The following is a 27,855-nucleotide window of genomic DNA, read 5'->3' on the forward strand; positions in this document are numbered from 1 at the left end:
GGGGCATGGTGCTTCGGGAGCAGTCCCCCGAGCGGCTGCGCTGGGGCTGGTGGCTATTGGCGGTGGAGGTGATTTAAGGTGTTGCCCTGCTTCTCTCCCATTTCTCTCTCCCACCAGCCCAAGGTAGTGGTGACTCTCAATGTGACCTCCCCTGACCTGTTCCGCATCGTCTTCCGCTACGTCAACCGGGGGCCGGCCAATGTGGAAGGGAGGGTCTCGGTCCTTGAGGAAGGAAAGTTTAATGTTTGTGGCAACTGTAAGTGCATTTCTCAGTCTGAGACTAACCAAAACATCCCCGCTTTCTGCAAACCACCCCTCCGAAACACCGCCCGTTGGGACCTTCTGAGCTCCTCCAGCGTGCCAGCCCTTGGCGCGTTGGCAGCTGCTCCCCTGTGTCATGCAGAGGGGAGGGGGACTAGAGAGAGAGGCAGGTAGGCAGGCAGGCAGGTACCGCTCTCCCACAGGATGGGTAATGGGCCCAGCGCTGGCCCCACAGTGATGTGTGCCCAATGTGCTTTTGCTTTTTGCAGAATAAAGTCAGAGTCACGGTAGACGTGAAGGAGGCAGAGCTCTATCTATTCCATGTCATCCTGAGGTATATTAATTCAGGAGGTGCCACTGTGTATGGCAAAATTACAGCTTATCAGCCACGAAGGAGAGGTAAGGGTCCCACGCTGCTCCCCTGTGCCACTGCCGCTTCCTTCCTTCCCCCCGCAGTCTCCTGCGGACATCTCTGTACGGCTTTACTCTGGAACTTCTGCCCTCCAGAGCTGGAGGCTGGACCGAGGCGGCACTTCCCCCATTTAACAAGCCAGCGCCGCAGCGATCCCCAGCCACGGCCCCAAGGGGAGCGCACTTGTCGACTCGGCCGGTGTTGGAGGAGGCGGCATAACGTTTAGATGAGGCTTCCCTGCCTGGTGCCCCCGAAGGGACAGGATGGCCCGGAAGGCCCTTGCAGAGCCTGAGAGAAGTAGCTACACATCCAAGATGGGCCACACAGGTGGAACCAGATCCAAACGTCAGCATCCGGACCCAGGCTTTATTTTTCAGCTCCCATCTTTCACTGCCAGTTGGTGAATGAAGTGGCGGGACATGCAGGAGGGGGATGCGCTTCGCCTGTCCGTGTGCTCCCTGCAGCCGCCTTCTACCATCAGAGCACGTCACCTTGTATTTTAAAGCTAGAGGCAGTAGCAGGAGACCAGACCCCCCTTCCTGATTGATAAGGACATGGCGGAAGAGCCTGGCTTTTGGCCTTTGGGAAGTGCCAGGTGGCTTGGTCTGGCAGGCGTTTAACAGGGTGTCCCATTGCATTTTGGCAGTTGCTCTAAGCTGGCTGCACGGACTCTGATAACCCAGCCTGTGCAGGCGGGGAAAGGAAGAGCCAGCAAAGACAGCTTGAAAGGCACGGAGACCCACGTGTTGTATGTACCAGGAATCAGCAACGTGTAGGCAAGAGCACACTGGGACAGATGATTTTGGTTTTGGTTTTTTTGTGTGGAAGAGGATACAAGGGCTTTACCCATGCACAGGCACGTGCACACAGCCTACTGCTAATGTCTCCTCTCAGCTAGGCCAGGAGATAGGAACTGGGGTTCGTGCCAGTCATTGGCTCGCTCTTTTCTGGCAGCTCAGGGCCCGTCTGCTTCTCCCCTGGGCTGTTACCCAAGCAGCAGCTTTCTCTTTTTTCTGGCAGCTCGTGCCCAGGACTGAGCATTGCCATGCCTGACCCGAGTGCCAATCCTCCTGGGGCTCTTTGCTTCCCCAGAGCCGCCCTCTCTCTGAGCCCCTCTGCTGCTCTCCCTTCCCCACAACGCACGATTTACTGGGTGGCTCCTCTCCCTCAGGCAGGGTGATTTGGCAAGTGCCTCGGAGGGGCTGCTAGCTCTAGCTGTCGGTGACAGCAGGAGACTCTGGAAGAGCAGCTGGGCATTGCCTCTGGCCCCCCGGCACTCCCAAGCTTGGAGTTTGAAATCCACTGTCATACCCGCATGCAGCACTGCCACCAAGGGATTCCAGGCTGCCAGCGACTGATTGTGTCCCTTCTGGAACAGTCCCATAGGACTGTATAGACAAGGACTGCTTTTTATAGGAGGGTTCAATAAACCCTAGAGAAAAGTTGTCCCTTTCTATTAAATTCTATAGTCTTTTTAAGTGATTCCTATAGAACCTTATTAGCAGGCCCCTATTAAACCCTATAGGTTGGTTTTCCATAAGGAATGACTTGGAACTGAGTCAGGCGTATCTTTCCCTGCCCGCCCTACCCATGCCAGGATGGCGAAGTGACATCTGGTTTCTGCAGCATGGCAAGCGCTCAGCCCAGTGAGGAAGAGGAGCAGTAAAATTCTGCTCCAGCCTTTGTTCGCATCCACCTTTTGCGTTCACTTTTCTGAAGAGCGAGTCTCTGCAACCCCTTGATGCCACATGTTTTTCTGGCAAAATTGCATCTGCAGGTTTTTTCATACGCGGGAACGCCAATGTCCATGTGCAACGTGCATTTGCTGACCCAGGTTGGCTAATCGATCTCTACAGGGAAGTTCTTGAGTTGGCAAGTACGTAGAAAATTGCAGTCCCTGTAGAAAGTGGTGTGAGGCCCCTTCGACAATCTGTCCCAAGGAAGCCAGCAAGTTTCAAAGCCAGCTGCAGCAATTTCTTCCTCAGGAGAACTAGCCCAGTGTGGCAGCTCTCACAGAGACCCTGCAAGAGAATGGCACTGCGCCTGCCCTGGCATGTCTTCCCATCTGCTCTCATGCTGCCAAACCCAGCTTTGCAAAGCCTGTGCAACTGCACCCTCAACGTGAGCTACAGTCAGCCTCTACTCATTCGTCGTCCGCTGAGTTCTGTTTCAAGGCGCTAGGTTGGGGATGGCTGGTGCTGTCCTGTTTGGTACCATCATGAGGATTCCCAGTCTAATGGTTAAAAAAACAGGGCTGGGAGGTACAAAACTGGTGTTCCCTGCCACTGACTTGCATTATGACCCGGAACAAATCACTTGACCTCTGTATCTCAGTTTCACAATCTGTACGTATAATGCTCCCGGAGAGGGCGGAGGTTCCTTAATTCTCTACTGTTGATGTAATGGTCTGAGATCCTGGGATGAAAGGTGACATTGAATAGAAAATATTGTTGTTATTTATTTGGAGCTGCTGGGCTGGCACAGAAGAAACTGTTGCTTTACCTTGTGAAGTGAGCAGCTGGAGGATATATACAGGGCCTGACGTGCCCAGATGTTGCTTTAAAAAAAGAAAGCAAGCGGCTGGATAATTATACGCCCAGTTACATTTCTACACAGGAAAGTTAAGAGAAGGGTCATCCACTCACATGCTGCCGGGCGTAACCTGATCACAGCATAGGTCAGGAAGGATTACAGTTGGCTTGCTGTATAATGCTGTGGCTTTTTTCCCTTCCTTGGAAGCTTCAAGTATTTACTAGTGCAGGAGGCATATTCCCAGCCTGGTGGACCGATGAGTGGAGCCAGCACAGCAGCCCCTTTGCTAAACCATGTAGTCTCCAAAACATCGTGCCATCCTCATCCTGTGTGGAAGGGGCTGCCAATGTTAAGACGAGGGGCCTACAAGCAAGTTAGTCCCTTGCAGCGTACTGTGTGGCAAGCATTTAACCCTTTCGCTCCCTGACAGCTCCGAAAGTATGGTTCAGGAATCTAGGGTCCAATCTTGAGTTAATTGCGCTGTCCACGTACTGGATGCGGCTAAACAGTCGAAGTAGTAGCATGCTCCTTCGCCCTACCCTCTCTCGCCCCTGCTGCGTGCCGTGCTGTAAATGTACCACACAAAGACAGTCAGAGGAACGCACGTGTGAAATTTGCAGCCTCCTGCCTCAGCTCATCTGCCCCCCCAGACAGACCAGCACATCTGCTCATTTCATGTGTTTACAAAAACCCTGGACCTGTAAACTAGCCAGTAGCCATTCTGATGCTAGGCGCCGTGCTGTGATCACACTCAAAGTTAATTGATTTAAAATGTCAACTGAGCGTCAGTTTAGCCAACAAGTTTCAGTGGGAGAAGGATGGGGCCTGAAATCCAGGTGAAGGCTGTTGCATTAAATTGCCCTCTAAGCTCCAGCTGCAGAATGTCTGTTGCTGTGGTTGGTGGGGAAAGGCAGGAGGGTCTCCGAGTTTGCAGCAAGATATTCTCTGTTGTGTATAGTGTATCTGTTTGAGTCTTCTCACTTGTCTTCAAATAATTTCATAGTAAATAAGTTCTAGCTGGGATGCTGTTGGGTATGGATTGTTCAGCGTTGGATGAGAGCTACAGATGAGCAATAACAGTGGGGCAGTCAGTGATTTTTTTCACTGAGCAGATTCTGCTTGGGGGGTATTTCTGTCATTGTCTGATGTGGGACCTCGGCGCATCCGCAGTGAACGCTGCTCGAGAGACTAAACCAGGCTCCCCCCCCCCAAGCCACGTTTACAGAGTCACTTCCCCGCCTGTATCCTCTGCGCTTACTGCCTGTTGTGCGGTATCACCTCAGAGCCGCCCTGAGCTTGTGCCCTCTCACAGTCTCTTGTCCTTCCCGCCCCAGGTACTGAGCAGACCAAGCAGATCATCTTCGCTCCCAGCACCGAACCGGCTTTTGTCACCGTCCCTCAGAACAGCTTCGGGGAGCCCTTTGTGCTGAACCCCAGCGTGTGGTCGCTGATCGTTGAGGCAGAGGGCATACTGCTGGTAAGGCCCTTCCCCTTCTCCCTCCCCCAAGGAAAGCTCTGGCAGTTTCCCGAGGAACAGAGTCACGCTCAACTTGTCCCCCTTCTTCTCCACCCCTGTTCCAGGACTATCTGGTTTTGCTCCCCAGTTCGTACTATGAAGCGCCCATACTGCAGCTGAAGGTCACAGAGGCGTGTACCTACAGCCCAGCCCCTGAACGAGCCAGTCAGAAGTAAGGACATCCATTCCTCTCTTTGTCTGTGATCTGTGTCATTTGGGGTCTTCCCAGCTCTCTGGTACTAATGAACCTGTAGACTGCCCCCTTCTGAGCAGGGCTGCATTCCCATTCGGTCAGCAGCTGCGCGCTGTGGGGGAGGCACCAGGGATCTCCCTTCACCAGGGAAGCCTGAGCGAATGGGGGCAGGGGCTCTTGGAAGAAGTCAGCCACGGCAGCTAACTACCCCAGGACCCCTGTGGTGCCTCTCGCCTGCCATTCAGGCCAGTGGAGGAGTGCTGTGTTCGCAAGAGTCTGCAGGGCTTCGGGGGGTGAGGGTGGCTGTGTGGGGAGAGGTTTTGACCGTGACAATGGAACATAACAAACAGGGGCAGTAAAGTTCGAGGCTGAATGGCTTCCTCTTCCTAATGGCACGGCCCCACCCAATCTCACTGGGGACACCATAGGATTTGGGAGCGGGCGTTGCACTGGCGGGAAGGATGCCTAGGTCATTGGACAGCTCAAAGGATTAGTACTGGGGGCGCTGCCCCGTTCCCCGCCCGCCTTGGTCGATAGCCCCGGAACGTTGTTAGTAATAAGCAGCGGTCGCTGGCCAACATGAAATGAACTGCCAGCCTCTTCCACGCCTAATGGGCAGGTGTCCATATCTCATACACCACCTTCCCCCATGGCCTCTCTGTGGAGACCACCAGCCAGGGCTGAATGGGCTATGGAGACTGATTTCCCGGTCTGCCCCGAGACGTGGACCCTCCCAGAGAGATCTGAGGCACTTGAACAGCACAGCGTGGGGACGCGGGGAGGAGAGGAGAGGGGGATTTTCACTGCCGTGGCCAGTGAAACACAAACTCTTGCTCCATCCAAGGCCAGGATGCTCTCATGAACAGCGGAGCCCTTGCTTTGCTCACCGGGACCTGGGCTGGACAAGACAACACTAACCACAGAACTTCACAAATTCTTTCCTAACACTTCTAGCTGCCTCTTGTACAAGTACCTGTCTGTGGACAGCTTCCCCTCTGCGTCTGGAGGAGACATGGTGTGCCGGCTGGACAACAGTTTACCCAGGCCCTGTCCCATGGTGCCCATCACCCCATCACACCCGCAGATGGCGCTGTGCAGCGGCAGTGACGTGAGTAGCTCATTTATTTCACCCTTCAGCCCTGTGAGACCAAAGGTGCCGGCTGTCCCCTTGAGAGACCTTGTACTTTAAATATCCTGGGACGGCTATTCCAGAAACTCGCTCACACCCCCTCTGTTCCTCCTGCAGCTCATCAAGTGTGTGTTTGGGTGCTGCTCACCCATGTAGTCACCCCTGCAAACTCTGCCCTGAGCGTGTAAATGGTGGTGGTGGTGGGGGGGGATATGCTCGTGCTGGGATTTTAAAACATGGCCCACTGCCTTCTTAGCCTGTCCATACAGTAATACGTCGAAGCCTGTGCACCTAAGAATCTCACTGATGTAGCCCCTAGCGGGAGGCTATATGGGAGGTGGTCTGCACCCACTGAGAGCTGTCGCAATGCATCATTTCAGTCCATGGAGTGTCTTAGGTCACGAAGAGGAAAGCTGGTACATAGCACTGGTAACCTGTGTGTGCAGTAAGGGGAGGTGAGATGCAGTGTATCTCTCTGTCATATTTTCATTTCCCACCCAGGTGGAGGTCCAGCTGCGGCTCTCTGTTCCCCAGCCTGGGAGATACGTGCTGCTGGTGGAGTACGCCAACAAGGATGCTGTGCAGAGGGCCAGCGTAGCGATGAGCTCCCTGCAGTTAGCCACCCAGCAGGGGTCACTCACCTTCCACACATGTGACTACAGGTACCAAGCCAGATCTGAACAAGAGGCGGCGCGGAGGGTTAGCTGGAGCGAATACGGTAACGTCCCTCTCCTGCATTGCACAGTGAGGGGACAAGCATCTCTGTTCAGTTGCTTCCTACTTTGTTGCACTAATAACACGTTCAGCCTTGTGCCTCAGAATGAGAATATTGTATCTGGGCACATATGTTAGTGCAGTACCCACCATGGGATCTTGGTGCCAGCTTGAATCTTGCAACCCCCCTGGAAGGGTAGGCACGTTGTCGCTCCCATTCGATAGTGGGGAAAGTGGGACGCGGGCAGCCCAGACCTTCAGAACCCCTTTTGTGTGTGCTTACTGCAGCTAGGGCCAATGCACTTGCAAATTTGATGCTTGCTTATCTCACATGCATTCCCAGTTCTGAAAATCTGGGCCTAAGTGACTTGACGGAATCCCAGCGAGAGAGCGTGGCTGAAAATAGAAGATGAATCCTGTACCTGAGTCGCCTGCTCCAAGCACTAGGCAATATTTATGTAACCCACAGACTGAGTGCCTTGTCTGGGAGCTGCTCTCATGTTTGACTTCAAACTGTGACCTTAGCAGTAGGAAACAAAGGCTTGGGATATCCTTAGGAAATGCACTCTTGTGACTATCCTGAGCGGGCATTCAAAGATGTACCTCGGCTCTATATAAATATCTTCAAGAATGTATGTCTGGCAAGACAAGAAATGAATTATGGCTCTGCCCGGGGCCGTCCTTGAGTTCTGTTTTTGTCTCGCAGTTTCCTTTGCCGTGGAATGGTCTTAGATTCACAGAATCGCTTGGCAGCTTTTGAACTTACCACAGAGGGAACCGTTCGGTTCACAGCGGATCAAGCCCACTTCTTCCTGGTAAGCCCTCACTACAAAGGACAGCTGTGTGGCATCCCTCAGCTCCAGGTGGTGTGGAAGGAGGAGGCCTAGAACCAGTAGATTCAGGACTTAACCTGGAGAATAGGGTGATGTTCCTATGTTAGATCAGTCACTGTGTGGAACTCTGTTTATATCATGAGTAAGGCTGCGAGTCTGTCACGGAGGTCATGGATTCCGTGACGTTCCAGGACCTCTGTGACTTCTGCAGCCTGCCGGTGCTTCCGACCCCATGGCCGCTGGAGCAGCTTGGGTGGCTCCGGGGCCAGCCCCCACAGCAATAGTGGCGGTGTGTCTCGCCCCTCCCCCCCGGCAGCAGTGATGGTCCCAGGTGTCTTCCCCCCAGCAATAGTGGCGGCCCCGAGCACCAGCGGGCACCCCAGAGCGCCCGCCCCCTCGAACACCCAAGATGTAGTCAGGGGTATATAGTACAAGTCATGGACAGGTCATGGGGCCATGAATTTTTGTTTATTGCCCGTGTGTCCATGACTTTTACTAAAAATACCCATGACTAAATCTTAGCCTTAATCATGAGCAATCCGATATGGTCGGCTGCCGGCTGGGAGAAGAGGTGACAGGACAACGATGTGTTGAAAAATGTATCATGGGCACTTGGGACTGAGGGAGCGGGGGCGAAAGGAATTGTCTCTTGCGGAACTCTCTTATAGGGTCTTTCAGCAATGTGGTAATATGTCTCCTCTGTTCTGTCTCATCAGAGCCTGTAGGCTCACTTTGCAGAGCATAGAGGAATTCAGTGTAGATGTTAAGTCCTAAGTGACCCTAAGGGATTGTCTACACAATTGGTGAGTGCACAGCAAGCAGGGGTGTAAATCTCCAGGGTACTAGCTTGCCGTGCACTAACAGGCCATGTGGACCCTCCTGCCGCTCACTGAAAGTTCTCTATGTGCATTGACAGCAATAGGTCAGCGTGCACTGCAGGGTCCACACGCAACTTAGTACATGGCTGGCTAGTGCGCTGTAGAGTCACACGCTGGCTTGCTGCGCACTAAGGCTCTCTATGGACAACCCCGAGTCTCATTTTCAGAAGAGATTTAAGCACTTGAGTCCCATTGATGTTCAGTAACACTTAGGCTCCTCTTTTGAAAATGGGACTAAGTGTCATTGAAAGTCAGTAGGACTCAGTACCTTCTGAAAATGGGACTTAATCACGTAGGAGCTAAACGTGTACATTGAATTCCCCTATACTCTGCAAAGCGGGCCAACATGCTCTGATGAGATACCATGGAAGGGGACATACTGCCAAAGTCACTTCTGAAAATGGGATGTAAGCTCTGAATCAGTGGTTCTCAACCAGGGGTTAACGTACCCCTGGGGGTTCGCAAAGGCCTTCCAGTGGGTACATCAACTCATCTAGATATTTGCCTAGTTTTACAACAGGCTACAGAAAGAGCACTAGCGAAGTCAGTACTAACTAAAATTCCATGCAGACACTGACTTGTTTATACTGCTCTATATACTATACACTGCAATGTAAGTACAATGTTTATATTCCAATTGATTTATTTTGTAATTTTATGGTAAAAATGAGAAAATCGGCAATTGTTCAGTAACAGTGTGCTAGGATACTTTTGTATTTTTATGTCTGGTTTTGTAAGCAAGGAGTTTTTAAGTGAGGTGAAACTTGGGGGTACGCAAGAAAATCAGACTCCTGAAAGGGGTACAGTAGTCTGGAAAGGTTGAGAGCCCCTGCTCTGAATCACTTGGAGGCATATACAAATCTTGCCCTAGAGCAATTGAATTCAGACACATTTGGCTTCCGCCCTCCACCAAACACAGGGTCCCTACAGCACTGGTCTTCAGTGAAGTGAAGTGTCTATTAGGGGATCTTTAGAGTATTCATCCTGATCTTTGGGGGTGGGGGGTGAGGGTAAAGGAGCAAATCTAGGCTTCAAGTAGCAGGAGGTTTCGTTTTACCACTCTTCTCTTTCCTTCCTGCTGCTGCAGTATAAAGTGTACCTGATACCTTATGGACAATTCACCATGGAATTTGTTGAGCCAAAGGTTCACTGCATCAGCCTGCATGGCACCTTCTCACCCTCCAGGTAACGGGGTGCATGATTTCTCTATGCACTTTTCCTAGGCGAGTGAATATTATCCCCATTTTAAAGATGGAGGCACAGAGAGGTGAAGTGACCGGCCCACTTGAGCCAGTGGCGGAGCTGGGATTAGAACCCAGCTCTCCAATCCTGTGTTCTCACCACTAGACTAGATGGCCTCCCTTATGGGATATAGTCCGTGCGTTGCTCCAGTGAAATAGCCTTCCTGAGACTTGTTCACATGCCGTGACAGCAATTCAGTGTGTCCGAATTCCTACTCTTGTTCATCACTTACCACTAAGTTAGCCGTACAAGATTCCTCTCCCTCCCCCGGTGCTACGTATGGTAACGGCCCCAAGGAATCCCTGTAAAGGCTCCTTCCTTGCCACAGCATGCTTTGTGCTCTGGATCGATATTATGGGCGAGTCTCTCTCCTGCCAGAGCTCATAGTTCTGTCTTTCCACTGCCAGCGATCCCATGTGTTGTATTTTCTCCCTCTGGTGCAGTAGTTCCTGCATCCCATCAAGGTTTATGAAGCTCTCTCAGTCCATTGTCCTGGAAGCAGGCCAGACTCTGTCAATCCCTCCAGACTTTCCCCTGACTCACGTCTTCACAGTCGCTCCGACTGGCATCCCAACTGAGCCTTCGCCTCGGCCTCCGACCGCAGTGGACTCCTCAGCAGAGCTCATTCTCCTGCAGCCTGCCCAGGTAATGAAGACTGGAGCTGGATTGGGCTTTTCCTCTCCGTGGCAAGGGGATTGTTGTGTCAGATGGCTGCACCGAATGCATGCAATTGCTCGGTGCAAGTCTCAGCAAAGCAGCGGAACGACTCCATTCGTGCAAGGGCATCTCTGGCTTTCCCTTCCATCTTCATTAACCACGACACAGTTGTGTTTTCATCTGGGCTTCTCCAGTGCTTTAATTCTGTGGATCACTTTGTAATCCACATGGACCCTCCTCCCCACCCAATCCCGCTCTGCTTGGTTCTCAAAGTCCCCTTCTGCAGACTCCCAGCAAGGGCTCTGCAGGCTGGGCCCCATGGACTACAGCTTGAGAGTTGCTGCCTTAGAGTAACCAAGCTTGGTGGTTCTGGGAAGATAGAGGGGCTAACTGTGAATGTCACATGCACAAGGGAGACTGAGTCCCCAGTGGTGCAAAGCAGAGAAATCACCCTCCTACTGGCGTGTGGAAAGGGATGTGATGTTGGTGCATTGCAGAGGGATGGGGATTGCACTGGAAGAGGAATGTGCATGTCTACCCTGATTTCTTCCCTTTGCTCCTGTCTTTTGCGCCAGGCTGCTGCTGTATTTAACAGCCGGATCCAGACGCTGGGTCGCTATGCTTTCATCGTGCACTATTACCAGCCCAACCACCCCACGTTCCCTGTGGAAGTGTTAATCAACGGTGGGCGGATTTGGCAAGGTGAGCAGAGCTGGGAGTAGGGAGAGGCTCCTGGGACTGAGGGACATGGGGAAAGTCATCTGAAAACTCCTTTTGATCACGGATCTCTCGTAGGAGGTTCCTGGAGGAAGGCAGAGTGTCAAGGGCATCCAAACTGCCTCTTCCTCCTAGCCGGGACCCTGGCAGCAGCTGTGTGAGAAATGTCCCAAAGGGGATAGAGATCTGATCTGAGTACTAAAAGGCTCTTTAACCTGGTGGAAACAGGCAGAATAAGAACTAGCGCCTGGAAGTTAAAGCCAGATAAATTCAAATTTGAAGTGAGGCACAAATTTTTAACAGGGAGGATGATTAACTGTTGGAACTAACTACCCAGGGGAGTGGTGGATCTCTTGAAGTCTTCAGATCCACACTCGATGCCTTTCTGGAAAATACGCTTTGGCCAAACACAGGATATTGGGCTCAGTACAGGAGTAACTGGGTGAAATTCTGTGATGGCCTGTGATACACAGGTCAGATTAGATAATCTCGTGGTCCCTTTTGTCCTGAAAATCTGTAAGTCTATGAATCTAGCTCTTCCATTGGACCGCCTGTATCTGTTTCCCATGTATGAGCTGGCTGCAGCAATGGGCGCTGGTGCTTTCAGTTACTGCAGCAGACTCTAGGAAGGTGAAATGAAGGAATAAATGTATAAAGTTGAATGGGTGTATAAAGTGAGGCACCTAAATCCGCAGTTAGACACATCATTAAAGAGACCTGCCTTTCAGAGGTGCCGAGCTCCTGAAGCTCCCATTCACTTCAGTGGGAGCCACATGAGCTCAGCTATATAGGGACCTAACTGCAAATTGACCTTGGCCTTACACAGTGGGCCCCTGGGGTTGGAGATGGTTTCCAGCTGTGCACTGTTTCCATTTCCACCACCGAGAAGCATCGATTTTACAAAGTCCAGGGCAGAGGGGAAGATTTGCACTAGGTTTTGCACGATGCTTTACCTAGCAATGGAAGGGCAAGCGCGTGGCGCTCACACCAACACACACATCACACACTGGGCAGGCTCTTCTGAAACTCAACCCCTTCCCTGGTGGCTGCCTTTAGTCATCTTCCTCAGGGTCTTCACTCAGACCACAAAGCCCTGAGGCTGGACCCTGCCTCGGAACATGGCAGCATTGACTTGGCCTTGGTTGCCTCCCAAGCTGCCTGAGTCAGTGTCTGAGACACGAGCACCACGAAATGGGCCACTCGGGGGAGAGTTGGTGTGTGCCGCAGCCCACAGCTGGCTGCCTGGGCGTTGCTTTGGACGAACTCGAGCAGAGCAGGCTGGGGGGTGGGATGGAGGCAGCTGGGGGGCTGATGTCTCTTTTGGCCTTTCAGGCCAGGCCAAGGCTGCTTTCTGCCCACATGGATACGGTTGTCGGAGCGTGGTGGTTTCCGAGAACCAGATCATCCTGGACGTTACGGATAACGAGCTGACGGTGATTGTTCGTGTGCCAGCAGGCCGGCAGCTGTGGCTGGTAAGTGTGTAGCTGAAAGGCTCCCTCGCCTGCAGGACCTGGTTCCATCCCTGTGGCAGCAATAGGAGCAGGGTTGTAACCATGGATTTCCAGGCCATTTGCTGTAGGATAGTGGCAGGGAACGTTTCCCACCATTTCCCCATTTCTGAGCCATCCTGCTAAGTTGCATCCAATGTCGGGAAATGTGGCATTGTAGCTTAGAGGGCAGGCTCGGTGGAACCCATCACTAATGGGCAACAGCCACTAGGAACTATGTTATGACATTGCCACGCTTAATGGGTAGCCTTCCTAGTAGAGAGGGGAGGAGACTGAGCTTAATCAAGCTGCTTCAGACTGTCAGATGACAGGCTGTGACGGCCAGGAAGAAATTCCCTTCCTACCCTGGACGCAGCTTTGAGCAGTCGGTTTGGTGCACTGTCGTGATCATATTTTGCACTTTTGCAGAATTGGTTTCATGCACCATTGTGATAATACTTTGCACTTGCACTGCCTCTTTCATCCAAGGATCTCTAGAGACAGAGGCAGGTAAGCATTATCCCAGTCGTCCAGATTGGGAAACGAAGGTACAGAGCTCTTAAAGGATTCACCAGAGGCCACAATGCAAGTCACCAGCTGCGCTAGAAACAGAAGTCTGGTGTCCTGATACTGCCCTTGGTGGGTCTTTTGCTTGCGTCAATCACATTGGGTATTGGCTGTTGCCTGTGGCAGGACACTGGGCCACATGGACCAATTGTCTTCTCAAAAGACAAGCGCTTTGAAGTGTTTCACCATGTCCCAGCTGGTGAGACGCCAGTCATTTCTAAAGAGATGCTCAGACAGCGAAGTGAGCTGATTGGCTTCATGTGCTGCTTGTGGTTCTCTTTGGCTTACCTAAGCCATTGCAGGGAGGAAGCACTGAACGCTAGGGTGTGGCTGGTTGCTTTGTGTCTTGCTGCAGGATTACATCCTGGTGGTGCCTGAAGACAGCTACAGCTCCCATTATCTGCTGGAGGAACCCCTGGACAAATCCTACGAGTTTATCAGCAGCTGTGGAGTCAATAGTTTCTACATCAAGTGAGAGCCTTGGCTTTAAAGGGACTCTGTTCTGCTGTCCAATGGTTTTGCATTCTCTATGGAACAGAAACAGTAGAGTATAGGCCATTGCTGGGGAAACGCATCCGGCTAGGACGCTGGAATTGTCTGCTTTAATTGCTTCCCTTCTCTTGGCCACGCCCAGTTAATAAATAATTAATACATCTGCTGGGTTTTTCAGTAGCTGGGTTCTGTTTTGCTCTGATTCATGCTGATTTGGGGTGGTTTGACGCCAGGGACCCTGGGGGACTTAAATGACACAACACCCAAGTTAATATTGGTTAAAATCTTGGTTTTAGCTTAAGCAGACAAGTCTCCTTCGCTGGTATCTAAAGGAGCATTCACAGGTCCTTAATGTCCTAATATAGAACCTGAACAGTACTGAGTGCCCTCGACTCCGGCTGACTTCAGTAGTGGTTGAGGGTGCCCGGCACCTCTTGTGAGCAGCCTGTAGACCATCTGGGAAGGTAGTGGTGGGGTTGGGAGTGCCCTGGTGTTGAGGCATCTCATTTAAAGCAAGTCTGTCCGATGGAGATTTGTCATGCCTTGGGAACCTAACCTTGCCTCGGAGAAAGTACCTGCAGGGGAAATCAGCCCTGAGGATGGTCTAAGAGAGCCCAGGCCAGGAACCTCTTCCCTCTTGCTTTGCAGTCCTACCACATCGTCCAAGTTCTGCAGGGACTCTGCCATCTCGCTCTCTCTGTTCTACAACAATGGAGCCCAGCCCTGCCACTGCCACGAGGCAGGGGCTGTCAGGGGCCAGTGCGAACTCTTCGGTGGGCAGTGTGCTTGCAAATCCAACGTCATCGGCCGAGAGTGTTCCCGGTGTGCTACCGGTTACTGGGGCTTCCCCAACTGCAGGCGTGAGTTACCAGTTCTGTGTTTCGGGAGGAAAGCTCTGCTCCTCTCAGCTCTGAGGGGTTTGATGGCTGCTGGGGGCCAGATGCCTGTCCTGTAGGCCTTGAAAATAGCTGATGAGGATAACCTGGTTTTCTGCCTCCTTATGGGAGTCGAAGGTTGCAGGAGATTTTCCCTATGAAGTTTGTACTGAGGAGGGGGCGTTAAACAGCAGTGCAGCTCATAGCACTATTTACATGCTCTGGAAGTGTGTGCGCTAAAGATCCTCTCCAACACCATCCAGCACTTCCCCATCACCATTCCTTTCAAGTAACCCGAGGTTCCCAGTGCATTTGTGTCGTTTAAAGATTCACCTCATCCAGGACACCCCTTCTTTGCTAGTCCTGTGGTTTGTTAAGCTGGGTTTCACGGGGTTGTTTATTGACACTTTTACTGCCAGCCTCAAACCTGGCTTCTGGTTTTCCATGCCCGTTTCTGCAGTTAGCAAATACAGATCAGTGTGCACATGCAAACTCCAAGTCTGGGGCTAAATGTGGTCCTCATTCTCTGCCCATCACTGGTGATTGTCAAAACCAGACTCCCCTGTGTCTTCCAGCTTTGCATTTCAGTCAGTACCAGCCCACTTAAATCCCTGTTCACAAGCTCTATGACAAACACAGAGAAGCCCTGGCGCCAGTCACTGGCTTGCCCTGGTGGATCCCACTGGGGTGGGCATTGGTGTTTGAACAGGTGCTGTTCTGAGGCTGGTTCCAATGCCAGCTTTTCAGATGGACAGAGCACAAGCTCCCCCGCACCCGCTTTTGTCGATTTGCAGCCTTGGTGTTGCTTGGGCTTTGTTTTATCACGGGGTTCTTACTGCTTCCACAATGAATTCAGCTGCTTCCTTTCCCTTGCAGCTTGTGACTGCGGGACCCGCCTGTGCGATGAAGTGACGGGACAATGCATCTGCCCGCCGCATACCATCAAGCCGGAGTGCGTCGTCTGTGAGCCCCAGACCTTTGGCTGCCACGCCTTGATTGGCTGTGAGGATTGCAATTGTTCTCGTACAGGAGTCCAAGAACTGGCAGAGCCAGGATGCGACGTGGACAGTGGCCAGTGCAGGTGAGGAACAGTGACGGGACCATGGTTGTATAGAGGATATGTGCCGGCAGCAGCACTGGGATCATTAGCTTAGACATCTGGCTTTATGGAGCGCCATGGGGTGTGTTAGCAGGTTGGGAAGGAAGGGGAAAATAATAACCCACTGGTATCAGTGTTGTATTCCAGGAGTATAGAGCAGCAAAACTACTCGCATGGGAGCTTGTTAGGAACTAGAGATCAGCAGAAGACCAAGAACCTTACTTCCATTGCTCCTGTGTCCTATCTAGGTGCAAACCCAATATAATAGGACGGCGATGTGATGTCTGCGCCCCCGGCTACTACCATTACCCGCACTGCCGGAGGTGTGACTGTCATCAGGCAGGGACGGAAGTGAGCGTGTGTGATCCGGTCACTGGGCAATGTCACTGCAAGGTCAGTCTAGTTACCACACTTTGGTGATGCTTGCCTGGCCAATTTAATTCCCCTGCTCCGACAACGTGACCTGGTTGGTCTTGGGAGAGCGGGCATGGAGAGATGGAGAACCGGTAGTGCCTAGCACGTGGCATCCTGCGTGCTCTGTAGGGAATGCCCCTCGGCTTCATGGCACACTCCGGCCTTTGATTCCCAAGAGCTTCTGTCAGCATCAGAAATCGGATTGAAAGTGTCCGTGACGAGAAGGCCTTTTGCTGCAGCACCACTGGAGAATAACTCAGCTCTTCAGTGACCAGATGGCAACCCGCTCCTCGGGGTGGTGCTCCCAGCCCTGGCTGGGCACAGGAGAGCTTTGGCAAGTGCGGGGGAGTTACGGTTTGATAGTGAGCTGAGGTTAATGGCTGATGAGGGGTTTGCCGTGCAAACCTGCAGGTGAATTGAATAACGGCATCGTTTCACAGCCCCGGGCAGTGTTTTGATAACTGCTGGAGCAGTGTGCCATCTGTCTCCGTGCTCCTAGAGCAATTGTAGGGGAAACTCGACACATCTCATGGTTCATTTTTCTTCCAGGAAAACGTGGAGGGTGTGAGGTGTGACCAGTGCCGCCTGGGGACCTTCTCTTTGGATGCAAACAACCCCAAGGGCTGCACCAGGTGTTTCTGCTTTGGAGCGACCGATCGCTGCCACAGTGCGGAGAAGTACCGAGTGGAGGTGAATGGAGGGCTGGGGTTTGGAGACGTCGGTGGTCCTGTCCCCTCTGTTCAGTGGGATTCTGTTCCTCCCGGCCCCCAGGTGGTTTATTTCTCCCGCTCTGCACTAAGCCAGTACGTTTGTGGGATATCCCGGAGTGCTGGGGGCTGGGTTTAACCATTTTCATACACACATATTCCGCCTCCTCAGCTGATCCCCAGGATCCTTTGCCTTTGGGAGGTCCTGATGCTTTACAGAAGGTGCCACAGGAATCCCTATGGAGTGGGAATTCATGCGGATAGTTCTGAGGTTGCAAATAACTTGAGCAAATCAGCTTCTCTAGAAGCGAAGGAACAGAATTGGAGCATGATTGGGATCCCACTGGCCTCTTCTCGGCACCCCGTTTTATAGAGCGTGACCACTGTATTGAGAGTCGCTGTCCTGGAGTAACAGTAACAGAAATTCCAAGGCCGTTCTGCAGCGCCCACCCTGTCCCACGTGCCCCAAAGGCGCACGAATGCAGAGACGTTCCCTGCGGCGCATGTGGGGTGCTCTCGGAAATCAGGCATACAGCTCTCTTTCGCTCTCTCCTAGTTCATCAACATGAATGAGTGGGTGTTACTGAGCGGAGACCGCCAAGAAGTGACCACCTCCCTGAGACTAGAGGAGGAGCTCATTCATGCGGACCTGAAGAACGTTCCTGAGGCCTATCAGGAGCTCTATTGGCACGCACCCAGCTCTTACCTTGGAGACCGGGTAAGAGAGAACACACCTGGCCACGGTCCCTGCATGCTCGTCCCTTGCATTTGGTAAGGTGATGAAGCAAACGCTGTCACATGCCGCCCTGATCTTCCCTGAGCCTCAGCCCAATGGCTGCTTTGTGCCATTGCCTGTCAGTTGGACTTAGCGGGGGTGTATCTGATTATGCTCACCGGCCATGAACCACCATAGTATGTCACTTAGCTGAGTGATGATAAGTGTCTTCTGCCTGTGTTGTTTGGCTCTCCTCTAGGTGTCCTCCTATGGCGGATACCTGCGGTATGAGCTTCGCTCAGACACCAGAAGGGGCGATGTGTTCATTCCCATGGAGCCCCGCCCAGATGTCATCCTCAAGGTACAGCCTCAGAAACCCCTTGTGCCTTGTGCTAGGGGTTCAGGGATAAATGGTGCTTCCAGCCAGTGACTTACAAGACATCTTTGTACCTTCCCCAGGGAAACCAAATGAGCATCATGTTTCTGGAAGGCACTTACCCTTCCCCTGGAGATGTACATGAAGGCCGGCTGCAGCTCGTGGAGGTGAGTTCGGACACACTGCGCGCGTTCCCTGGAGCTTGAAGGGACAGACAGCGCAAGGCATAGAGCCCCGAGAACCGAATGTTGTTCCTCTGTACTGTGGACTGCAGCCGTGGCAGCTGTTTAACGTGTCCTAGGAATTTGGAGCAGTCTGTGACTGCCTCAAAACCTGGAACACTTGTGTCTCACTAGGGTCATCCCAGAGAGAGATCCTCTGTGGAGATGTGTTGGAGAAACATTAGGGTGCATGCTCCAGGAAAGCAGGAAGCGTAGCAAGATGGTCTAGAGGATAGGGCATCAGCCTAGGACTTCAGAGACGGGTTCAATTCCTAGCTCAGGTGCAGACTCCTAATGTGACCTTGGGTGAGTCACTTAATGAGCCCCGAGCCTTGGTTCCCAAGGTGGATAGTGCTTCCTAGTGGTGTGGTGAGGACAAAATCCACTTATCCTTGTTTAGTGCTCAGATGCTACAGTGGTAGAGGCCATCCAGACAGAAGGGAGAGTTGCCTTGAGTGCAGATGCTACAGGGCTAGTACCTTGGTTGCACGCTCAGAAATTTCTGTTATAAATTCCATATAGTTTCTGGGGCTTTTGTCTGAGACTTTAAGAGCCAGGTCCTGTCTGCCTTCTGAGGAGGTTAAAGGGTTAAATGTTCAGCCTATCATCCTTGTTTGCAGGTGCATCTTTGTGCTGACAGATTTGCATCCAGATGCATCCATGTCTTTGAGCGGGAGGGAAATCGCAGGAGTGCGTGTTGGCCCTGGGATGCCCAACTGGGAGCACTAGTGCAGACTGAGTTGGCAGTAGGGAAATGGACTTTGTGAAAATTCAGGCCTGATGCTCCCACGGCAGCCTTTGTTGCAATAAGGATTTGCATTGACGTCCTGGACCAAACGTTCCCCTCCACAGATGCTCTTGTATTGTGCATCAGGTGGCTTCTGCCTTGCACCCAAGAGAAGCTGCATGTATGTGGCTTGTGAAGCTCGTGTGCATCTCTGGGGATGGAAGGCACTGCGTGAATGGGAGCTCTTCCTCAGGCACATGGACAGATTTTCCTGGTGCTTGTTGGGGATGGGGCCTGTGTAGAGTATTGGCTGTGAATTGCCAGATAGAATACTTACAGTGGAGACAGAAGGAGGCGGTCTCATAGCTGCAGACAAGTGAAGAGTCTTTGGGATATTGTATGGATAAGCCCCCCCCGGGATGAGGGGGTTCATTTAGCTGGATGATTGACTGAAATATCTCCAAAGGGGCAGAATCAGAAACCCAGGGCTTGCGCGTACTGCATGGTAACACCAGAGCTTCTCTCTCTTTGCCAGGGTAACTTCAGACACACGCAGACGCACAACCCAGTGTCCAGGGAAGAGCTGATGATGGTGCTGGCTAACCTAGAGCAGCTGCAGATCAGAGTGCTCTTCTCCCAGCTCGCCTCATCAGTATCTCTGCGTCGGGTGGTGCTGGAGACTGTGACGGAGACCCGCGTGGGCATCCGAGCCAGCAACGTGGAACTGTGCATGTGTCCGGCCAATTACAGGGGAGATTCCTGCCAGGTAGGGGGAAGAGGTGAAGTGCTCTTGCCAGGCTGAAGTGGAATTGTAGGATGCACGTGAGAGCCGAGCACTTCCCCCACGGCCGTTGCACTCAGCAGCTAGGTTCGGATTGCCCCATTGTATGTTAGAATGCAGGGAAGATTCTAGAGCACAAGTTTTCTGAGCCAATCCCAGGTGTGCGGCTCTTTAATGACGACTTGCACCTGCCAACATCCCAAAATCGCATTGAACTATACAGTACATGTGCTCCATCTCCTGCTATTGCCCATGTGCTGTGAGATTTGCATGAGCTAGAATTTTGGGTAGTGGTAGTGGGCTACTGGGGGGCTTGCTCAGGGGTCCAATGCTAGCATTAGGTACATACCTGAAAGCCTTAAATGAAGTCTTACTGCCTAACTAGTTGGCTCATGTTGATTGTGGGGGCAAGATTTTAACTAAAAATCTTGACCATTGTCCCTTTTAATCTATTTTTATGTCTTGAAACCCAGTGGCATTTATGGAAGGTAGTTACGCTAGTATGCTAGCTCTGCCTAACCATGTTTGGCCCATGTGTCACATCTTCCTCTTCTTCTTCTCTCTCATTAGGAATGTGCTCCAGGTTATTACAGAGACACCAAGGGTCTCTTCTTGGGAAAATGTGTTCCGTGTCATTGCAACGGCCACTCAGATCAGTGCCTCCCGGGGTCTGGAATATGCATCGTAAGTAGCTAGCTCATGAAATAATCAGAGTACAATGTGCGCTGGTCCTCACCAGCTGACTAAAAGGTTCCCTCCAATACACAGTGACCAAGTTATGAGGTTACCAAACTACATTCTTGATCACCGAAAATCTTCATGTGCCATTTCAAGGGGATTTATTGTCTTCAAGTCAGTTTAGGATGAGCAGACTGGGTGTGCGGGGGAAGAGGAAAGGATTTAGGCAGCCAGATGTGTGATGGGGAGTCGTCTGTTCTAACCCACCCCTTTGGAACGACAGTCCCTTCCTCGGTTAGGCCATCGTAATCCTCCAGAAAACCGTGGTGTTGAATGCTTCCCTGGAGAAATACCGAACGTGTTGTCTGTCTTGTCCTTGCAGAACTGCCAACACCACACGGAGGGAGATCGCTGTGAGCGATGCAAAGATGGTTATGTAGGCAACGTCTCCCTCGACGGGCCATTGCAGTGCATGGGATGTCCATGTCCTCTTTCAGTTGCTTCCAACAAGTAAGTATCGTCTGTGAAGTTCTTTCCCCTGTTTTGTCTCATCCACAAAGTAGTCCGATTTCTTCCCCTGATCCTGGAGGAGTTTCTTCTGGCTGCCAGGAGAGATGCGCTGCCACGTCATTCCCAGTTCGGTCATTCCTGTTTTGGCTGCTTACCAAGGAAAGAGGACGCTGCTCCCCTTTTTATTAATGCTGATAATGATGGGATAGGCCGTGGAGGAGGAGAAAGACCCACAGCTCTGATGTGACTAGTGCAGCCAGCAAGAGTATTTTCTTTCTGAAGGAAATATTAGTAATTTCTAAAAGTGTGAAAATATTAGCGACAAACTGTAAACATTGGTTTGTATTGATTTAGCTAATTTAGTACCTAAACTAGTTAAAAGTTCCGATATTAGCATCATTTCCCCCAAGTCAGCGTATCTCATGTTGAGATTTCAAAATATCAAGTTTCAAGGTGATTTTGCGATTCCGTTCTTGTGTGATTCTCTCGTGGGCTAGACGTTCTGCGCTGGCATTTCACTCCGGAAACCGGGCTGTCCTTAGCCCCTGACTCCAACCGCGTCTAACTTAACACTAGCCTGAAGGCAGTACCAATGCTAACTCTAGCCAAGGGCCTCCTGCCAGGCCATATGCTGAAATCCCCCACCCCTGGTCCCAAGGCCAACCCTGCGCCAGTGCTTCCTACAATCTCAGCCTTGAACCCTCCTGTAGGGACGAGAACTGGCCACCTCACTGACTAGCCTGGGGGTACAAACCAATGAAACAACTATACATATCGCGAAGGCCACAACCCTAACTTGGGGAGCTCCACTGGCCCTAAACCTACCCTGCAGCCCCCTGTTAGCCTGAGGCCTAACTCTAACCTGTGGAGGCCTATTGGCTTCAACCCGAACCCAAACCAGGGGTGTGTTACACACCCCAACCTTCACCTGGCACCTACTGCTAGCCCCAACCCTAACCCTCTACCCTGGAAGTCCCTACTGGCCCCACCCTTCTGCCTATCCTGGGGAACCATACCAGCCCCAACCCTCGCCCTGTCCTTGTACCCGTTGCCGACCCCAGCACTAAACATTTCCATAGCCTGTGTCACAAATCACTCTTGACACAAGCCCTTGCCCTGCTACAGATCCAAACCCTGACAATAGCCCATGCCCATGAGCTGATCCCGACCCCATTCCCTTTTCTACGGCCATAAACCACTCCCAGCCCTCACGCAACCCCTACCTGAATGACAAGAGTCCCCGTCACCCTGGTACCAGAGTAAAATAACCTTTGACGTTTGCCCCGTGTTATTTCAGCTTTGCCATTGGTTGTGTCCACAAGGGCTCCACCATGCAGTGTCTCTGCAAGCCAGGCTATGCCGGAGCCATGTGTGAACGGTAAGAGCCTGGTAATTACGGGAGGGCAGGACCGTGAGCTGGGAGGTGTTTCTTTTTCAGAGTGCAGCTGTTGCTTTGGCAGAAGAGAAGTTTCCATAGTGACAAAAATAAAATTAGAAGCCCCAGCTACGTTAGCACAAGAGACTGATTTGAGCTGTGAATCCTCTCTGTTGTGGGTTTGGCTTCCGTTATTTTGCGGAAGGGGCATAAAATACCAGCTGAGATTGCAAGGCAACGCCTTTCCGATTCCAGCACCGGGTCCTGGTGGCTCCCAGGACCAGCAGGAGTTGGGCCCACTTAATCGCTTATACGCTGTTTCTTTGTGCATCAGTGTGGGCTCAGCGTACAGCTGGGATATGTCCTATTACTGTCTCCGTTACTGGCATAGGGTGTCATCTTGGCCAAGTTCCCGCAGCAGTCTTTGCCTTGATTACCCACCTGTAAAGCAAGGACAGGGACACTTCATGTGAGGCTGGATTAGTGACCGTGAAGTGCTTTTGAGTGGAAGGTGCTGTGGGAGTCCAAAACATTCGGCTAATTAATAGCTGTAACTATAGTGGAGTCAGTAGTTGTGCAGCACTTCAGTGGGAGCTGGGGGGAGTGTATCCGTGCGCGTCGGGGGACGCTTGGTAACATTAGCATGGCTTTTGCTTTAGTTCCCTTTTAACCCCTGCTGCATTTTTAAAGGTGTGCCCCAGGTTACTATGGCAACCCCTTAGTGATTGGCAGTTCCTGCCAGCCATGTGACTGCAGCGAGAACACGGATCCCAACATGTTGTTCAGCGACTGCGACTCTCTGACGGGCACCTGCACAGGGTGTATGTACAACACGGCCGGGCCCCGGTGCGAAGTGTGCGCCCCAGGGTACCACGGAGACGCAGTGGGGGCAAAGAACTGCACAAGTAAGTGTGACACCGAGCCAGGGCCAGCTTACAAATGCATTCGGGGGGCAGTGTGTCACGGGCGTGTGCAGTTAGCCAGCCTGCAGGCATGGCTGTGGTCATCGCCTGGGTAGGTTCTTACAAAGCCGGTAGCCTGGTCTCCTGGCTTTCAAAGGGTACGTTGGTTAAAAATAAGAGTAACAAAACAACCCTCTTTAGCAGGCATTTAAAAATTGCACACAGGCGGTAAAGCTCTGACACTGTAGCAGCCTCGTCAGTAATAACAGCTAGCAATATTAACCAAATTATTATTTCTGTGCTTGGGTGGGTTTGCATAGTACATTTCTGACATTACAGGGCCCTGCCATGAGGAACACATGGTCAAATCCAAGGCGCTGGTCCTGCAAACTGCTGCTCACAGAAATAGGTCTTACTCCGGCAGGTAACCATGTGAATAAGGGTTGGCAGGATCAGTCCCCACGTATGAGAGAATGAAGGCGACCAGTGAACTCCCCCAGTCGACAGGATTTCCCCCCAACACACTATCCAATCCACCAGAAACAGGAGGGCTCAGAGTGCCTGGCTGATCTTTTTACGTTGTCGGGTAAATGGGTGTGTTTCTTCCTGGCAGGGTGTAACTGTTTGCCGTGCGGGACTGAGTCGTGTGACCCTAGAACTGGCCGATGTCTCTGTAAACCTGGAGTGACAGGTCAGCACTGCGACTGCTGTCAGGTAAAATGAATCGTGGGTTCCCCCCACACGCACTGTGACGGCTCCATCACTATACGCTTGGCTGATGCTGAGTCACTGCACGCCAGCTCCACTCTTCTGTAGCCTGTCCTCCCGTTAGGAGCCCACTTCAGTTCCTGGGCAGAGCCAGGAGGATAATGGCTGCTGTGCGGCAGATGGCTGAGTGATGGGATGCTGTTTCTGTCTACACCAGGCAGATACCTAACAATAAAGGTCAATCTCTAAAGAACCTGGTTATGAAATGATGGGAGGAGGGGGTGCTAACTGCAGCTTTGATGCTTGTAGGAAAAAGGCAATTAACCCTAGGGTGAATTTCGGGGATCCGAACTCCCCACCTGGAGTAAGCAGACACCAGGCGAGCTTACGTACACAATGCTGCCAGTGCATCTCTATCTCGGTCCTATTGTGCAACCTTCCCATTGGTCCAACAGTTTGCCATATTGTGTGTTAATTTTGTGCTCAGAAGAAACGCCTCTGGGAATTAAGTTGAGACTATGGATCGCATTTCAGCTCTGGCCAGAGTGACTGTGAAGCTGTGTGTGTCTCTGGAGAGGAAAAGCAAGCGTGTCCTCCAGTTGCCTCCGCTTCCTGTGTGTGCTAGCCTGCTGATTACCCACGTCTTTCCCTAGGATGGGTACTACGGCTACCGTGGCTGCTCCGGCTGTCGAAAGTGTGACTGCGACATTGGCTCCATAGGCACCAGCTGCCACGCTGAGACTGGTCAGTGTAGCTGCCGGCCCGGGGTGACTGGTCTTCGATGCCAGCAGTGCGCGCCAGGCTACTGGGGGCTCAGCGAGCGTGGCTGCACAAGTGAGTTTCTTCCCTGCTGGTAAATCTCATAGAAGAAATATCTGGACAACTCTGTGCTGCTCTGCTGCAGTGCCGAAGGGCTGTGTTAGACGCTTAGCATGAATCCAGTCCCTTCTCACCACGGATACGGGGATGTTGTGTTTTACATCATCTCCGTGGTGCTACAACTGGAGAGCCCCCCCAAAAGCGTTCCAGCTTTGAGAGCAAAGAAGCCACCATAATCCCATGGAGGCTTTTAATCATTATTTGTCATTTAGATCGTACCAATAAAAATAAAATACGCCAAAGTGTTGTCTGGGCACTTGGCATCGCCTTGCAAAGGGCCCGGTTTTAAAAAAAATGTTAGGCTGCAAAAGTGCGTTTTGCCCTTTCCACCCCTTCGGTTTGCACCAGCAATCACCACAGTTACTTGAGCTAAGCAGGTAAGTGCTCAAGTTACTCAATACAATCATTTGCATGTGCAGTGACCCATCCAGCCGAAGAAAACTCCCAGCAATTCCTTATGCAAACTAGGTGTGCAATTTCAATCTGAAGTTTTTTAAAACAAACCTTGACTCTTATGTTTTTCTGTACATTAAGCTTCACTAGTCAAAGGGGAGGATCGACTGAGCTAATCTCTCCTTCCATTAAAAAAGCATGTTCACAGCCCCACCCATCGGCCCTTGTTCATTCATTGATTCTGTTCTGCGGTGGTGTTTTGCCCTGTGACGGAATCCCAGTGTTCCCTCTCTCAGGGGGCTCACTAGGTCAGGACAGACCTCCCTCAGCTGCCTCCTTTTCGTTGGCAGAGTGTCAGTGTAAAGGGGGCTCCTGCGACCCCCGGACTGGGGAGTGCACCTGCTCCCATGGCCTGACGGGGAAGCAGTGTGACACCTGCATAGAGAAGTATGAGATCCCTGTAGCAAACGGCCCGGACAGCATGAGGTGTGAAGGTTAGTAGCATCGTGTCGTCTTCCCCCCCTGCCCCCCCCCCACACTTGGCTTTATTGCAGGAGCGAGGTAGAGCTGGCTGCAAAATGGGGGGTGGGAGGATTTCACTGAAAATATTGACAAACGTTTCATTTTCATCTAATTTTTTTTTGTTTTGTTTTTGGTGGAAATTCAGACACTGAGAACGTTTTGGCCAAAACAAGAAATTGGCCAAAACCCAAAATATTTTGATTTGGAAATGCTGCTGCAATGCAACGGGAGTTGTAGTTAAGCTGCTTCATGTGCCCATTCTCCTCTATAGGCCGAGCTCCCTGGTAACACTACAATCTCCTTGAGTCACCCCAGGTTCCCCTCTTGGAGAGGGGAGAAGGGGCATCATGGGAATCTCCTGGCCGTGGTGCATTGTGGGAGATGTAGTCTGATCAGTACTTGCTAGAGAGTAACCTTTAAGAGGCAGATCCTAATTGTCAGGTCCCCACAGCGTGGTGGCCCCTGGCAGTAATTAAAACATCGGCGGTGAGCTTGGCAGACAGCACCCTGCCTTCTGGCTGGTTTCCTTTGTGGCCGTAGGGCAGATAACAGAGGAACAGTGTTAATCTGCCTAATAGTGGGCATGGCTCTGATCTCGCCAATTAGGAGCAACTTCATCAGAGTTATGTGGGGTATGCGGGTGGGAAGCTGCTGTGAGACCAAGAGCAGGCCAGCTGACAGTTTGCACTCCTTGGCACACCCCTAAAAGCATTTGGAAATCCTGATCCTTTGTGCAAAGGGATTGAAAGTGGACCCGGGGACCCCAAGTTAACACCTTCCCCGGAGGGGAATCCAATTCAAGAGGCGGGGATTTGGAGACATGTGGTTCCCCCTTTGGGTTAAAAAAATGTCCTTACTATGGTCATAAGGAAGGGGGAGATGGAAGGAGACAACGTGGGTGCATTAGAGCCTTTTACTCACCGCCCCTTTCTCTTGGCAGTCTGTGACAGCTGCGTGCTGCTTCTGCTGGATGACCTCCAGAAGATCGAGGCCTCTTTCCCCATCATCAGGAACCAGTTGATCAACCTGAACGCCAGCTCCATCGCTTGGGCCCGACTGCATGGTCTGAACAGCTCTATGAAAAACGTCACTGTATGTGGAGGGCTTAACGTGTTCTCCCCGCTGGCTTAGTCTCTGCATGGGGCTCTGGTCCTATTGCCTGATTTCCATCCCCACCTCTCTCTTTCAGAACCACCTGCGCGAATATCAGAGATCCATGAACAGGGTCAAACAAAAGGCAGACGAGCTGGCAGATGAGAATGCGGACCTCACTCAGGATTTGATTGCACTGCAGCACAAGGCAGGGTGTTTCTCAGTCCTCCTCCCCCTGCTGAGAACACTGCAGGCACAGACCGGCCTTCCCTTGTTCCTTTTCATAACAATGAGTGTTAGGTGCCCATGGGAGGAGCTAGTTAGGGCCAGGCCTCGTTTGAGCAGCTGCTGGACACTTGACTCCTGCAGCACCCCGTGCTAACCCAGTCCTGGGGTCGCCCACCGTGCACACTGCCAGTGAACCTGAACCCTGATCTTCAACACCCCTGCTCATCCAGGCAGGTTCCTTGCTCAGAGCCGAAGGAGGCTTTTAGATATGGGCAAATATCCAGCCCCCGCAACCACCATTTCATTCTTCTGCCATATTTAAACCCTACTCTTCGGAGGGGAAAGGCATCCCCTGTTGATTTAAGACAGTCCCTGCCCCAAAGCACCTATAGTCGACACAAGATTCAGGGGCTGATTTTTAAATGGGTGCATAAAATGTGTGTGCACTTGCACGTGCAAATGATTTATACGCATTGGGTAACTACCTGTGCAAATGGCCAGTGTTTCCGTATGTGTGTAATTACATGACCTGAGTGCATTTTTGTACATCCACTTGCAAACTCTTTCAGAACCTCAAAACTTGTGCGTCTTCTGCATTCTCCCGATTAATATGCAGGCTGTGTTGGCACAAGTCAGAATGTGTAACGGTGTTATGAGCAGGAAAGATTTTTGTCCCCAATGGACCTGAGGGTTTTTGTCAGCACCCATTTCATCATGAACACAATTTCTCACTCACTTCTGTGCACACATGGAGATAAAATCGTAGCAGAGTACAGTACCCGTGCGAATCCTTGCCGAAGAGCTGACTCTTTCAGCTCTGTGGGCCCAAAAGCTGCCAACCTTGCATTACGGCTCATGCTGTATCTCACTGAATGCTTCAGCTAAACCAGTGATTTGTTTTGTAGGCAACAATGACTCACAGAAAAGCAAAGGATCTGCAGGGGCAGACAGAAGAGACCCATCAGAGAGCAGAGCACCTGCCGATTAGTATCCAAGGCATCCTGGATAGCATTGCGGGTAAGT

General features: G+C 51.8%; 1 protein-coding gene across 3 annotated transcripts in view; it reads left to right on the top strand.

Moving 5' to 3' along the window:
* LAMA5 (laminin subunit alpha 5) overlaps positions 1 to 27,855 on the top strand; it is a 163,278-nt gene that overhangs the window by 110,246 nt on the left and 25,177 nt on the right. Inside the window, exons 23-51 of one of the 3 annotated variants that reach the window (XM_024199016.3) lie at positions 118 to 256; positions 4,540 to 4,682; positions 4,787 to 4,893; positions 5,869 to 6,022; positions 6,545 to 6,705; positions 7,464 to 7,572; positions 9,556 to 9,653; positions 10,154 to 10,355; positions 10,943 to 11,069; positions 12,417 to 12,556; positions 13,494 to 13,609; positions 14,279 to 14,490; positions 15,382 to 15,586; positions 15,853 to 15,997; positions 16,568 to 16,708; positions 17,282 to 17,443; positions 17,700 to 17,801; positions 17,900 to 17,983; positions 19,300 to 19,530; positions 20,116 to 20,229; positions 20,606 to 20,733; positions 22,031 to 22,111; positions 22,799 to 23,013; positions 23,624 to 23,724; positions 24,372 to 24,552; positions 25,341 to 25,484; positions 26,453 to 26,604; positions 26,702 to 26,812; positions 27,738 to 27,849. In XM_024199016.3, coding sequence (XP_024054784.2) covers positions 118 to 256; positions 4,540 to 4,682; positions 4,787 to 4,893; positions 5,869 to 6,022; positions 6,545 to 6,705; positions 7,464 to 7,572; positions 9,556 to 9,653; positions 10,154 to 10,355; positions 10,943 to 11,069; positions 12,417 to 12,556; positions 13,494 to 13,609; positions 14,279 to 14,490; positions 15,382 to 15,586; positions 15,853 to 15,997; positions 16,568 to 16,708; positions 17,282 to 17,443; positions 17,700 to 17,801; positions 17,900 to 17,983; positions 19,300 to 19,530; positions 20,116 to 20,229; positions 20,606 to 20,733; positions 22,031 to 22,111; positions 22,799 to 23,013; positions 23,624 to 23,724; positions 24,372 to 24,552; positions 25,341 to 25,484; positions 26,453 to 26,604; positions 26,702 to 26,812; positions 27,738 to 27,849 — 4,117 coding nt within the window. Of the gene's footprint in view, positions 1 to 117; positions 257 to 530; positions 661 to 4,539; positions 4,683 to 4,786; positions 4,894 to 5,868; positions 6,023 to 6,544; positions 6,706 to 7,463; positions 7,573 to 9,555; positions 9,654 to 10,153; positions 10,356 to 10,942; positions 11,070 to 12,416; positions 12,557 to 13,493; positions 13,610 to 14,278; positions 14,491 to 15,381; positions 15,587 to 15,852; positions 15,998 to 16,567; positions 16,709 to 17,281; positions 17,444 to 17,699; positions 17,802 to 17,899; positions 17,984 to 19,299; positions 19,531 to 20,115; positions 20,230 to 20,605; positions 20,734 to 22,030; positions 22,112 to 22,798; positions 23,014 to 23,623; positions 23,725 to 24,371; positions 24,553 to 25,340; positions 25,485 to 26,452; positions 26,605 to 26,701; positions 26,813 to 27,737; positions 27,850 to 27,855 lie in introns of all 3 variants that reach the window. The other 2 variants (XM_024199017.3, XM_024199018.3) reach the window with 2 other exon arrangements.

This window comes from Terrapene carolina, unplaced genomic scaffold (genome assembly GCF_002925995.2).
Source record: "Terrapene carolina triunguis isolate 2854851 unplaced genomic scaffold, T_m_triunguis-2.0 Scaffold130, whole genome shotgun sequence".
In the NCBI taxonomy this organism is placed as follows: Eukaryota; Metazoa; Chordata; order Testudines; family Emydidae; genus Terrapene; species Terrapene triunguis.